Source organism: Panthera uncia, chromosome B1 (genome assembly GCF_023721935.1).
Source record: "Panthera uncia isolate 11264 chromosome B1, Puncia_PCG_1.0, whole genome shotgun sequence".
Classification (NCBI taxonomy): domain Eukaryota; kingdom Metazoa; phylum Chordata; class Mammalia; order Carnivora; family Felidae; genus Panthera; species Panthera uncia.
In genome coordinates this window covers 161,822,076-161,835,375 of record NC_064811.1, presented here as the reverse complement: position 1 = coordinate 161,835,375, position 13,300 = coordinate 161,822,076, and the positions used below count along the sequence as shown (strand labels likewise).

General features: G+C 42.3%; 1 protein-coding gene across 2 annotated transcripts in view; it reads right to left on the bottom strand.

Annotated features, from left to right (window-relative positions):
• Window positions 1–5,768, bottom strand: part of HGSNAT (heparan-alpha-glucosaminide N-acetyltransferase) — a 52,769-nt gene extending 47,001 nt beyond the window's left edge. For both annotated transcript variants that reach the window (XM_049632463.1, XM_049632464.1), the window contains exon 1: window positions 5,521–5,768. In XM_049632463.1, the coding sequence (XP_049488420.1) occupies window positions 5,521–5,740 (220 nt within the window). In that variant the 5' untranslated portion in view covers window positions 5,741–5,768. The remainder of the gene's footprint in view (window positions 1–5,520) is intronic.
• Between the last annotated feature and the right edge of the window lie 7,532 nt (window positions 5,769–13,300).

Sequence of the window (13,300 nt, the reverse complement as noted above, 5' to 3'; positions counted from 1 at the left end):
GAAAGAGCCCAAATGTCGATCTATGGATGAATGGATAAAGATGTGGTATATATATACAATGGAGTATTACTCAGCAATCAAAAAGAATGAAATCTTGCCATTTGCAACTACGTGGATGGAACTGGAGGGTATTATGCTAAGCGAAATTAGTCAGAGATAGACAAAGATCATATGACTTCACTCATATGAGGACTTTAAGAGACAAAACAGATGAACATAAGGGAAGGGAAACAAAAATAATATAAAAACAGGGAGGGGGACAAAACATAAGAGACTCATAAATATGGAGAACAAACTGAGGGTCACTGGAGGGGTTGTGGGAGGGGGAATGGGCTAAATGGGACAGGAGCACTAAGGAATCTACTCCTGAAATGATTGTTGCACTATATGCTAACTAATTTGGATGTAAATTTAAAAATATATAAAAAATAAAGCAAGTTAAAATAAAAATAAAATAAAATAAAAATAAATAAATAAATAAATAGGGTAATTGTGGAGAGAAGAAATTATGTTTACACCTTTGTCTACATTAGAGTTTAATTCTGTTAATTGTCTTTGAGGTTCTGTTATAAAGTGGACTGGATCCTGAATTCTTCTAGCTTCCTCAATAATTTGGCTCAACCCTCCAAACTAATGTTTGCAATTTTCCCCCACCCTTCTGACTTGGAATCACCAAGAAAAAAGACTGCCCTTGAGCCTCCTTGGAAGGGACTATACCAGGTCCTCCTCACCACCCAGATGGCAGCCAGACTGCAGGGGCTTAGACCTTAGATACGCATCTCACTGAGGAAGTAGGCTCCACCTGACACGTGGTCCTTCTCAAGCACTGGAGACCTCCAAATCAAATTGAACAGGAAGAGAAGCAGCTGACATCAAAGCAGACTGCTTCCTCCCAAGATGCCAGATCAAGACTTCATACTTTAACTAAACATGAAACCCTCCCGTCTTCCCTTTACTGTCTTTTACTCTGGCACTGGCCTGGAAAGAATGCCATTATCTGTATCTCCCAGGCCATTGCTAAGGTGGGTAACTCTAAGAATTTAGAATAACTTTATATTTTAGGCTAAGGAGGAAACCTAGTTGACTCTTTGACTTGAACAGGCACATACAAACAATCCCTGTGAATGAACCCATTAACAGCGCCACCATAGTGGGAAGTGATATGTGCCCCAACAGAGTTTGTCTTCTTCTGTTGTGGTTATCATTATGAATGCCTACAAAGCTGGGCAACGACTCTTAGTTTAGCTTACTGAACTTACCACAAATGAACTACGACACCTCAATGGTCCACACCCCTGGATTTACACTGTCAAGTTAGAAAGGAATTACCAGGAGGCATTCATGACTCACACTCACTTCCTTTGGCAGGGTCATACTTCCCTGGGTAGAAGTAAGTGTAAACGAGAATATGATCAGAAGCCTCTCCTTAACGGTTAAGGTTTGTGCAGAATTTATTGCCAAGACAATAGATGCCCAATAAAGATCCTTAGCCTCTTTGGCCAAAATTGTGCTTGATAATAGGATAGCCCTTAGTTATATTTTAGCCAAGAAAAGAGTTGTCTGTACTGTGGCCAAAACCACCTACTGCACCTGAATTAATACTTTTGGGGAAGTTGAAACTCAATTACATAAGATCACTCAGCAAGCGACTTGGCTTACAAAGGTGACTCCTTCAACAGGGTCTTTCTCTGACTTATTTCATTTTGATTTCAACTGGTTTGGGTCTTGGGGACCCAAGTGGCTCTGAAATGCACTCCAGACATTGGGAATTACCCTGCTTATAATAATCTTAGTAATTTCCCTGGCACGTTATATACTCTTAAAAGCTCTCAATACATGTTTGCAGCCACTAAGCAGCAAGAAAATGATCTTCTTAATATAAGAACATCAGAAAAGAAATGAAGAGAATGACCCACTTAAAGATCGTAAACCTTGAAGATGTGGCCTATGAATATCACAGAAATTAAAACAAAAACAAAAAAACAGTCATGACCTATGGATACCACCGAAAGTAGCAACAAAACTTCATAAAAAGCTGCGAGAACTGCAGAGCTGAGTGTGGCATTAGCGCCTTATGCTTTGATCACATCTCTTAGTTAAGCTGAGAGTCTGATCAAACAGTGGAAATTGTTAGAAAAGAGATAGCAAGCCCAAAATGGAGTCACTTATGCTACACCCCACCAAGACTTAATACCTGAACTACCTGCAGCTTCACCCTCTCCCAGAAAAGTGACCTTTAGGCAGGCAACTTGGAATTTCCTGGTCAGCACCCAAGGGTAATCAATCCACGGAGGGTCCCTTTGCATTACCCCTGGGAGAGCATCCTGGCCTAACATGCATTCTTTGCTAATGATTTCCTTTTTCCTCTCTCTCTCTGCCTTTAAAAACCTTTCCTTTCCTGCAGCTTGAGGGAGCTCCTTTCTATTTGTTAGACAGGATACCATGAATTATTTATTTATTTATTCATTCATTCATTTATTTAAATTCACATTCAAATTAGTTATCACATAGTGCAACAATGATTTCAGGAGTAGATTCCTTAATGCCCCTTACCCATTTAGCCCATCCCCCCTCCCAGTCATGAATTATTAAATAAAGACAATTTGCTCTTTATATTTACTCAGGTGGGTTTTTATTATTTAACACCCCTTCCATCTTGGCACTCTTCTTGGGATTTGTATCATTTCTTTACATAGCACAGATATTAAATCCTCTGTCATACCTGTCATACATACACATCATACCATGTTTTCAAATACTTCTCTTTAGCTTCCCTGGTTCAATTTTGATAGTTCTCATTTTCAAATTTATAGTCACTATCCACTGACCTTTTCCTTTATAATTGTTTTACATATCATCATCCCTTCATAGTTGGAGTAACTAATGCTTTTATTCAGTTTCCTATGAGTCCTTAGTAGGGGGTAGAGTAAGGTTCTTGTTTTATGCTTCAATTTTCCATATGAATTTCAGACTCTGACTGTTCTTAATTGTCATCATAAGGATGCAACACCCAAACCATCCAATATGACATCTAAATTGAACTTAAATGCTCAGTTTCAAGAAAAAGCTGCCAATTTGTGATACTGCTGACCTTAGAAATACCAGGACAACACATAAGAAGCTTTATATACAAAAGAACAATTCTCTCCTCCTCTCCTGTCCACAATGTCTTGGTGAGGACATACACCAAATAAAGTCATCCTTCAATAGGTACCCAAGTAACTGTGCTGTTTGTATAGCAGACTTTTGTTTCTAAATATTTAATTTATGGTTCTAGCTCTCTGCTCACGTGGTGGGGGGGGGGAGGAATTCTTTTTTTTTTTTTAAGTTTATTTATTTATTTTGAGAGAGAGCAGAAGTGTGAGTGGGGGAGGGGCAGAGAGAGAGGGAGAGAGAGAATCCCAAGCAGGCTCCGCACTGTTAGTGCAGAGCAGGATGCAGGGGCCAAACCCACAAACCACAAGATCATGAACGGAGCCCAAGCTGGATGCTTAACCGACTAAGCCACCCCTGCGGGGCAAATTTTTAAAGACATACTCTATTTATTTTTTTCTTTCAAAGTAAACTTGAGTCCTCAAATCATATGAAGATGGAGTTCTTAGTAGGAAGCTGTCCAACCCAAACCTGGACTCCAGGTGGCACTAAAAGCCTAGCTGTCCTCTCAACACAGCTTCGTAAAGGCTCTGGAGTGGATCACCTAAGAATATTAATATGTGGGGCCCCTGGGTGGTTCAGTCAGTTGGACTGACTTTAGCTCAGGTCACAATCTAACCGTTTGTGACTTTGGACCCTACATGGAACTCTGCTTTGAGAGTGCAGAGCCTGTTTGGGATTCTCTCTGCTCCTCTCCCCTCTCAAAATCAACAAAAAACTTAAAAAAAAAAAAAAGAATATTCATATGTTCTCCCTCACTACATAGAATTACTATTTACAAACCACCTTTTTCCTAAAATAATTATGGTTATTAACTAGTGCTAAAGCACAAAGAAAAAGCCATGCACAGGATCTTTCCCTGACAACTTATGAATGGACTGATTATGTAATTTCTAAGGGTCCCTTTCCTCCATTATCAAAGAAGGGGAGTACGGAGACTTGAGGTCAGGGATGGGGGAAGCAGTAATACAAAATGTAATCAGCTAAAATGCTTTTCCAAAATTCATTCTGTCTTTGTCCTACAAGATTCTGATTGGGGAGGAAAGGCAGTCTGAACTACACACACTGACACCAAGACCCCCCTATTCGGATACAGAAAAGGGGGTGGGATGACGGGGAAGACAGGCAGGTTACAGGCAGACCTTTCCCCAAACCCTGACCAAATAGTGTTTGCTGCAGTTGACTGCTCCCCACAATCCCTGAATCCCCTGGGGAGGGGCTGGGGACCATCATCTTCTGGGGCCCTGGGATTCTCCTTTCAGGGGGTCTAGGGGAAGCCGTGGACTTTATTTTTCACCATCCTCCCCACCCCGCCCCCAGACCAGGCAAATTAGGAAAACACTAGAGGAGCTGATGCTTCTACTCCCAGCCACACAGTAAAATCACCCCCAGCAAAATACCCCGTCCAGCCCCTCCCAGGCCAAAGACCTGGTTCCGCGGCTTCCCAGCAAAACCGCAGGGCTCCTGCAAACCGCGACATCAACTGTCCCTGGCATCCCCGTAGCTGTAAAATCTGCCTAAGGGCCCTCGAGATTGGCTTCGAGTTTGGACAACCAGCTCTGGCAGTCAACACCCTCCCCGCGCCGCTATGAGTTTTTACTCTATGTCGGACATTTACTCGGGAGTTTAATCCCAGCAAGGCGGGAGGCTTTTCGCCATCCGGCTGCGGACTGTGGCTGCCGTGCTCTGCCCCGCAATTCCAGCGGCCTGGCAGGGCAGCGGCCCGCGCTCCTGCCATCCCACCGCGCAGGAGGCCACCCGCCAAGGTCTCCTTCCTCTTCGGGGAACGGACTTCATTTGCACAGAAGTCCCTGCAAACCATAGGCTAGATGAGGACTAAATGCCGGATACACCAGCTTCTTGGCCAGTGCATCTCTTATTTAGCTTTGCATTTGGGGAGTAACAGGTCTCCCAATCACAGACATTTTACTATTTAGACAAAAGTCGCCAGGAGACCTCGGCGCCCCGCAGCCTCGGGGCGTGCGTGCGGGAGCGCAGGGCTGGTCAGCTCCGCGGCTCTCCCCGCGGCCTGCAGCGCTCCCACGTCTTTCCCTTTCGGGTGGGCCCCCCTAACACACACACACACACACACACGCACACACACACACACACACACTGCACTACTCCCCTGTGCCCGCGACGCCGCCCCGCGCGGTGCCTGCGACAGCGGCCAAACATGGTTACACCGAGAGAATCCTGGTCCGGGGACGCTCACTACAACGCAGAGGAAACAACAACTAGTTCCGGAGACTTGCTTTTTCCAAGCGCTCGCCTGCGGCGCGCCCCCCGCGGAACCGGCGGCGGGAGGGGGCGCAGCGGCGCGGGGTCCGCCGAGCCAGCCGGGCCGGAGCCGCGGCGCGCACTCACCTCGCGGCGGGGCGGCCTCGGCACCGTGCTCCGGGGAGCCTCCGGGGGCCAGCAGCGCGGCGCTCAGCACCGACGCGGCCAGCAGCAGCGCGGCCAGCGCCCGGCCAGCGCCCCGCGCCCCGTCCATGCCGCCCGCCGCCGCCTCGGCCGCCGCTCCTCCGCAGCTGCCGCGCTCCCGGGACCTGCGCTCCTCCGCGGCGCACGGCCGCGCGCCCGTCATCGCCTCCTTCCCGGCTGCCGTCACCGCCTGAGTCACCCGCGGGGGCGGGGGCAAAGCCGGAGCTGGGGGCGGGACGGCCCGCGCGGGAGGGACCTGAGGCCTGTCCCGGCGTGGGGCGGGGCCGGTCGCTGCGGGGGGCGGGGCCGGTCGCTGCGGGGGCTGGGGGAAGCGCTCACCGAGAAGGAGTCCACATTCGCACCCTTCGCGCAGTGTTCTTTGTCGCGGGGGGAGAGACCTCCTGCAGGCTTCGAGCCATTGCTCCCCAGTCTCTGGCCACCCCCCTGAGCAACATTCTGCTCAGTTCCTGGGTCCAGTCATTCACCACACAAACGGCTGTTAGTGTCCGCTGCTCACAGTTCTGGAAATGCCATGGTGAGTAAGACAGGCGGAGTCCCAGACCCCAAGGCGTTCACCGTGCAGAGAGATGCACTTTCGAAGCCACTATGTGGTACCACCACTTTGAAGAGTCTCTGATACAAAGAGGCTCGCAGGTACTATGACTCCACAGTTGCACTCCTAGCAATATGTCCGGAGAAACTGTCGTTCATATAAGGGGACAGGTACAATAATGCTTGTAGCAGAGTGGTTTGAAATTGCAAAAATCTGTAAACACTCTAAATGTCTAACAGGTGGGGGGGGGGGGGCGCCTGGGTGGCTCAGTGGTTAAGCGGCCGACTTCAGCTCAGGTCATGATCTCACAGTTTGTGAGTTCCAGCTCCGCATCGGGCTCTGTGCTGACAGCTCAGAGCCCGGTGCCTGCTTCAGATTCTGTGTCTCTCTCTTTCTCTCCCCTTCCTGAGCTTGCGCTCTGTCTCTCAAGAATGAATAAACGTTAAAATAAATTTAAAGCACAAAGTTTTTTTTTAAATAAATAAATGTCAATCAGAGGAGAAAACGGGGAAATTGTATAATATATACAGCTGTAGAAATGACCTAGAGTTACAAGTATCAACATGGTTGAATCACAAAAATAAGGCTGAGGAGTAAATGCGAGTTGCAGAAATACCTTTGTAATAATTTATATGTAAAGTGTAAAGCCAAAAAAAAAGTACTATGTGTTCTTCAGATTGTTTGCCTAAGTAATAAAAGTATAGAGACATATGGAAAGATAAACACTAAATTCAAGTAATGGTTGGGAGTAGGGAGAGAGCAAAATGTTATCACGATGGGCTTCAGCTGGCAATGTTCCCTTGCTTAACTAAGGTGACAGGCATATATGGGTGCTCTATTATTTTTTATACTTCTCTGTATGTCTGACTTACTTGACAAGTTTTAAAGCTACAATACAGTATGATGAGTGCTATGTTGGTAGAAGAACAAGATGCTAAGATAACATTTGACAGAAGCACCTAAACTAGTCTGGGAAGACTCCTAGGAGGACTGACCTTTAAACTGCGTTTGAGGGATGTTAGCCAGGACAGGGGATGAAGAATGTTCCTAACAGAAGGAACAGCTTTTGCAAAGGCTCTGAGAAAGGAGGGCCCAGTGCAGGAACTAAAAGAAACCTAGTGTGACTGAAGCAGAATTCTGTGACAGAGCTAGACAAGAGAGTTTAGTTTGGCTTCCTTCCTAAGGACGGTAGCAAACTGTTGATGAATTTTAAGGTGGAGAATAACAAAGGTCAGGGACATTATTTTTCTCAGAGAAAACAAGCCTGCCTGAATGTCAGGAAAAAGTTCAGTTACTCCCTCTTTGTTCTTTGTCCCACTGTTCAAAATCTCAAGTCATGGGACAGTGGTGTCTAAGCAGTCTGGCAAGACCATTGCTGACAAGTTGTCTACTGTCCAGCAGCTGCTTCTGGTTCCCACAGAACCAGAATGGCCCACAGGGGCCATTGGGTAGATGTGCCCTTCTCTCTTCTCACCTTGAGGACTGCTCTTTCAGCTTTGTCCTAATCTCCCATGCCCAGGAGAGTCTGGAGTTCCCGTCTTAGTGCATGACTGTCTACCTATCTACCTGTCTACCCTTCCACCAGGCACCCACCTCGTGGTTCCTTCCCTCACTTCAGGTCTCAGCTCAACTGTTCTATTTTCAAGGAAGCCTTCCCCATTAAAGCTAAACCATTCTCTAACCCTCTATGTCACTGTATCTGCTTTGTTTTCTGTGTTGTGCTCATTTCTACCTGACATTATAATGTGGATTTATCTGTTTCTCTTGCACCAAAATGTAAACTCCTTAAAGGCAAAGAGTTTGTCCTGAGGCTAAGACCTTTCTCGGTTAGGCTATAATGAACAGCCCCCAAATCCCTGGACTTATCTCAACAAAAGTTCATTTCTTGCTCACACTTACGTCCAATGCTTCACCTCAATAAGAGTTTCTACCATTACTGAAGTATTGGGAAGATAATGTAACAAATGCTCTTAAAGCCCCTTTGCAGAAGAGATGCCTGTGATTTGCATTCACATTTTACATGTGAAGGAAACATGTGCAGGAAAAAAAAATCTCTCAGATAATAAACTTTTTAAAATAAATAAATGAAAGTATCTTTACTGTTAAGATGCAATTCTCCCCAAACTGATCAATCACAATCAAAATTCCAGCAGGGTTGTTTCTTTTTGTTTTTGTTTTGCATGTGTGTAGAAATTGACAAATGATTCCAAAATTTATAGGGAAATCCAAAGGACCTAGAATAGCCAAAATTATTTTGAATACAAATTTGTAGGAATTACATAATCTGATTTCAAGACTTATTATAAAACTATAGTAATCAAGATAGTGTTTGTTTTTGGCATAAGGATAATACAGATCAAAGAAGAGCATAGACAGCCTAGAAATAAACACATAAAACTGGGTTTTCACCATGGTACCAAAGGAACTTAATAGGGGAAAGGACATTCTTTTCAACAAATGATGCCACAATTAAATGATTCACATGGGGAAAAAATGAACCTTGACCCCTACCTCATACCATATACCAAAACAAACGACAACAACAAACCCAAACACACAAAACTAGATTAATATAAAAGCTATAAAACTATATATAAACTATAAAACTTCTGGAAAAAAATAGGAGAAAATATTTATGACCTTGGATTAAGCAAGGATTTACTTTTCTTTCCTATCCACCCTACCCCGCTCCCGTATAGTGTTTATTAAAAGGCAAATCAGTTAGGTGTTGGGTAAAAGACTTCTTAAATAGTACATAAACCATTTTTTGATTAAAAAAAATTTTTTTAATGTTTATTCATTTTTGAAAGAGAGAGACAAAACACAAGCAGGGGTGGGGTGGAAAGAAAGGGGGGACACAGAATCTGAAGCAGGCTCTAGGCTCTGAGCTGTCAGCACCAGAGCCTGACGTGGGGTTCGAACTCACAAACTGTGAGATCACGACCTGAGCCGAAGTCAGATGCTCAACCGACTGAGCCACCCAGGCACCCCACATAAACCATTTTTTTAAAAATTAAAGACACTAAAAAAAAAAAAAAAAAAAAAGACAAAGACACTTAAGAAAAAGAAAAGGAAAGCCACTGACTGTGAGAAAAGATTTGGAAAACATATTTGATAACAGGCTCTTAATTCCAATTCCAATTCAGTAATAAGCAAATGACTATTTAAAAATGGGCAGGGGTGTCTGGGTAGATTCAGTTGGTTAAGTATTCAACTCTTGATCTTGGATCAGATCATGACCTCATTGTCATAGGTGAGCCCAACATTGGGCTCTGCACTGATGGTGTGGAGCCTGCTTGGGATTCTGTCTCTCCTTCTCTCTGCCCCTCCCTGGCTTGTGCTCTTTCTCTCTCTCTCAAAATAAATAAATAAACTTTAAAAAATTAAAAATGGGCAAAAGATTTAAACTCTCCATCAAAGAGGGTATATGAATGGGCAATAAACATATGAAAATGTGCTTAGCATCATTTGTCTTCAGGGAAATGAAAATTAAAACTACAATGAGATACTACCTCACATCCACTGGAATAGCTAAAATTAAATGGGTTGATAATAATAAAAAGGTTGGCAAAAAAAAAAAAAGATTGCTAATAGAATCCATTGCTAATAGAAATGTAAAATGGTACAACTGCTTTGGAAAACAGCTCAGAAGTTTCTTGTAAAGTGAAACATATACTTACATATGACCACTCCTAGGTATTTACCCAAGACAAATGGATAAATATGCAAAGTCTACACAAAGACTTGTATTTGAATGTTACAACAATTTTATTCATGATATCGCCAAACTGGAAAACACCCATGTCCATCAGCAGATGAATGGATGAACAGATTATGGTATATACAAACAATGGAATACTACTCACCAATAAAAAGGGATAAGCTACCAATACATACAACAGGAATAGATCTCAAGAACATTACACTTAATGAAAAAAGACAGACACAAGAAGGTATATACTGGAGTGCCTGGCTGGTTCAGTCGGTAGAGCATACAGCTCTTGATCTCGGGGTTGTTGAGTTCAAGCTCATGTTGGGTGTAGAGATTACTTAAAATCTTGGGGCGCCTGTGTGGCTCAGTGGGTTAAGCGGCCAACTTCGGCTCAGGTCATGATCTCACAGTTCGTGAGTTGGAGCCTCCGCATCAGGCTCTGAGGGGACACCTCCGAGCCTGGAGCAGGCTTCAGATTCTGTGTCTCCCACTCTCTCTCTGCTCCCACCCCCACTTGTGCTCTGTCTGTCAAAAATAATAAATGTTAATTTAAAAAAAAAAATAAAATAAAATCTTAAAAAAAAGGAATATACTATATTATATGGTTCCATTTATATGAAACTCTGGAAAATAAATTCTAATCTTTCTAGGAAGAAAGCAGAGTTCTCTCATGGGGCCAGTAGTGGTGGAAAGATTGAACATGAAGGGACACAGGAAATTACAGGAGATAGAAATGTTTTGTATTTCATCTGTAGCAGTGGTGACAGGAGTACAGAAATGTATCAAAACTCACTGAGATGTACAAATGGTTGCATTTGATAGTATATAAACCAGATTTCTGCCTTGGGAAATCAAATGGATTGTATGCCATTTATAGATGTAAGAAACATTGAAGAAGCAGATTTGGAGGAATAAAGTTATTTGGGAAATGTTGAGTTTGAGATGCTCTTCTTTGGAGAAATGTCTATCTATTCAAGTCTCATTTTTAAATTGGATGGCTGTATTGTTATTGTTCAGTTATAGGGGTTCTTTACATACACTGGATTAAACTTCTCTTATCAAATATATGATTTGCAAATAAAATTGATATAAAGGTCAGGAGAGTTAAGTTTTGGAAAAAATCAGTACAGAGATGGCAAGTGAAGTCATGTAAGAGGACGAGATCACCCAAATAATGTGTGTAGGGCTGACAATAGAACATTCAGGAACACTTGGGATGGTGAGAGACTAGGAAAAAGAAGCCAGAGTGGTAGGAAGAAATCTAGGAGGGTGTGACATCACAGAAGTCAAGAGGTATTTCAAGAAGGAAAGGACCAAAAATTATCTACTCAGTTTAGCTACGAGGACATTAGTGATGTGGTGACAGCAGTTTCTGTACAGGGGTAGCAGCAAAGATCAGACTGCAGTGAGTGGAGGAGTCAAAGGAATATAAAGAAGCATAGGCACTTCAATAAAATGGTACTGAGACAACTAAATAGCGAAATGCAAAAGAATGAAGTTGGACCCTTACTTTACACCATATATAAAAATTAAACAAAAATTGATCAAGGATCTTAACATTAGAGTAAAAATTATAAAACTTTTAGAAGAAAACATAGGGATAAGTCTTTATGAACTTGGATTTGATAATGGATTCTTAGTCACCAAAAGCATGACCAACAAAAGGAAAAATATAGATAAATTGGACTTCATCAAAATTTAAAGTTTTGGGGGGGTGCCTGGGTAGCTCAGGCGGTTGAACATCCAACTCTTGATTTTGGCTCAGATCATGATCCCAGGTTGTGGGATCAAGCCCAGCATCGGGCTCCACACTGAGCATGAAGCCTACTTAAGATTCTCTTTCTCTCTCCCTCTGACCCTCCCCTCCATGCTTCCATTCTAAAATAAAAAATAATTTGTTTTAATTTAAAGCTTTTATGCTTCAAAAGACACTTTCAAGAAAGTAAAAAGACAACCCATCAAATGTGAGACAATATTTGCAAATAATATATCTGATAAGGGACTTGTACACAAAATATATAATGAACTACAACTCAACAACCACTACCACCACCACCATCACCACAAAACAACCTAAATTTAAAATAGGCAAAGAAAACAAATGGGGCAAAGGGTCTGAATAGATATTTCTCCATGAAAGATACACAAATAGCCAGTAAGCACATGAAAAAAATGCCCAACATCCTTGATCATCAGGAAAATGCAAATCAAAGCCCCAATGAGCCCTATTAATGGATTGGAAGGCAGTATTATTAAGATGTCAATGCTACGCAAGGCTATCTATAGGTTCAATTCAATATCTATCAAAATCCCAATGGCATTTTTTGCAGAAATGGAAAAGGCTGTCTAAAACTTAGATGGAATCATAAGGGACACCAAATGGCCAGAGTAATCTTGGGGAAAAAAATTAAAAGAACAAAGTTGGAGGTCTTGCATTTTTGGATTTCAAAACTACAAAGCTATGGTAATTAAAACAGTGCGGTACTGGCATGAAGACAGAGATATAGACCAAGCAATGGAATAGAGAGCCCAGAAATAAATTCACATATATGATCAAATAATTGTCAACATGAAATAACAATGTTTTCAACAAATGATGTTGGGAAAATGGATAGCTACATGCAAAAAACTAGAAGTTGGACCCTAACTTACACTATATAAAAAAGTTAACTCAAAATGGATCTACGACCTAAATGTAAGAGCTAAAACTATAAAATTCTTAGAAGAAAATATAGGGAAATAGCTTCATGACATTAAATTTAGCAATGATTTCTTAGATATGACACCAAGAGCAAAGACAACAAAAAGATAAATTGGACTTCATCAAAATTTAAAACTTTTGTACATTGAAGGACATGATCAACAGTGAAATGACCACCATTGGATGGGAGAAAATATTTGCAAATCATATGTCTGATAACGGACTGATATCCAGTATATATAAAGAACCCCTACAACTCAAAAACAACAAAAACAAGCAATCCAATTTTACTTATTTATTTTAGAATTTGTTGTCAAGTTAGCTAACATTCAGTGTATACAGTGTGCTCTTGGTTTGGTGCATGTTATTCATCACTTACATACAATACCCAGTGCTCATCTCAACAAGTGCCTTCCTCAATGCCCATCATCCATTTTCCCCTCCCCCATCCCCCTCATCAACCCTCATTTTGTTCTCTGTATTTAAGAGTCTCTTATGGTTTGCCTCCCTCTCTGTTTGAAACTTTTTTTCCCCTTCCCTTCCCCCATGGTCTTCTGTTAAGTTTCTCAAGTTCCACATATGAGTGAAAACATATGATATCTGTCTTTCTCTTATTTCACTTAGCATGATACCCTCCAGTTCCATCCACATTGATGTAAATGACAGGATTTCATTCTTTCTCATTCCCAAGTAGTATTCCATTGTATACATAAACCACATCTTCTTTGTCATCAGTTGATGGACATTTGGGCTCTTT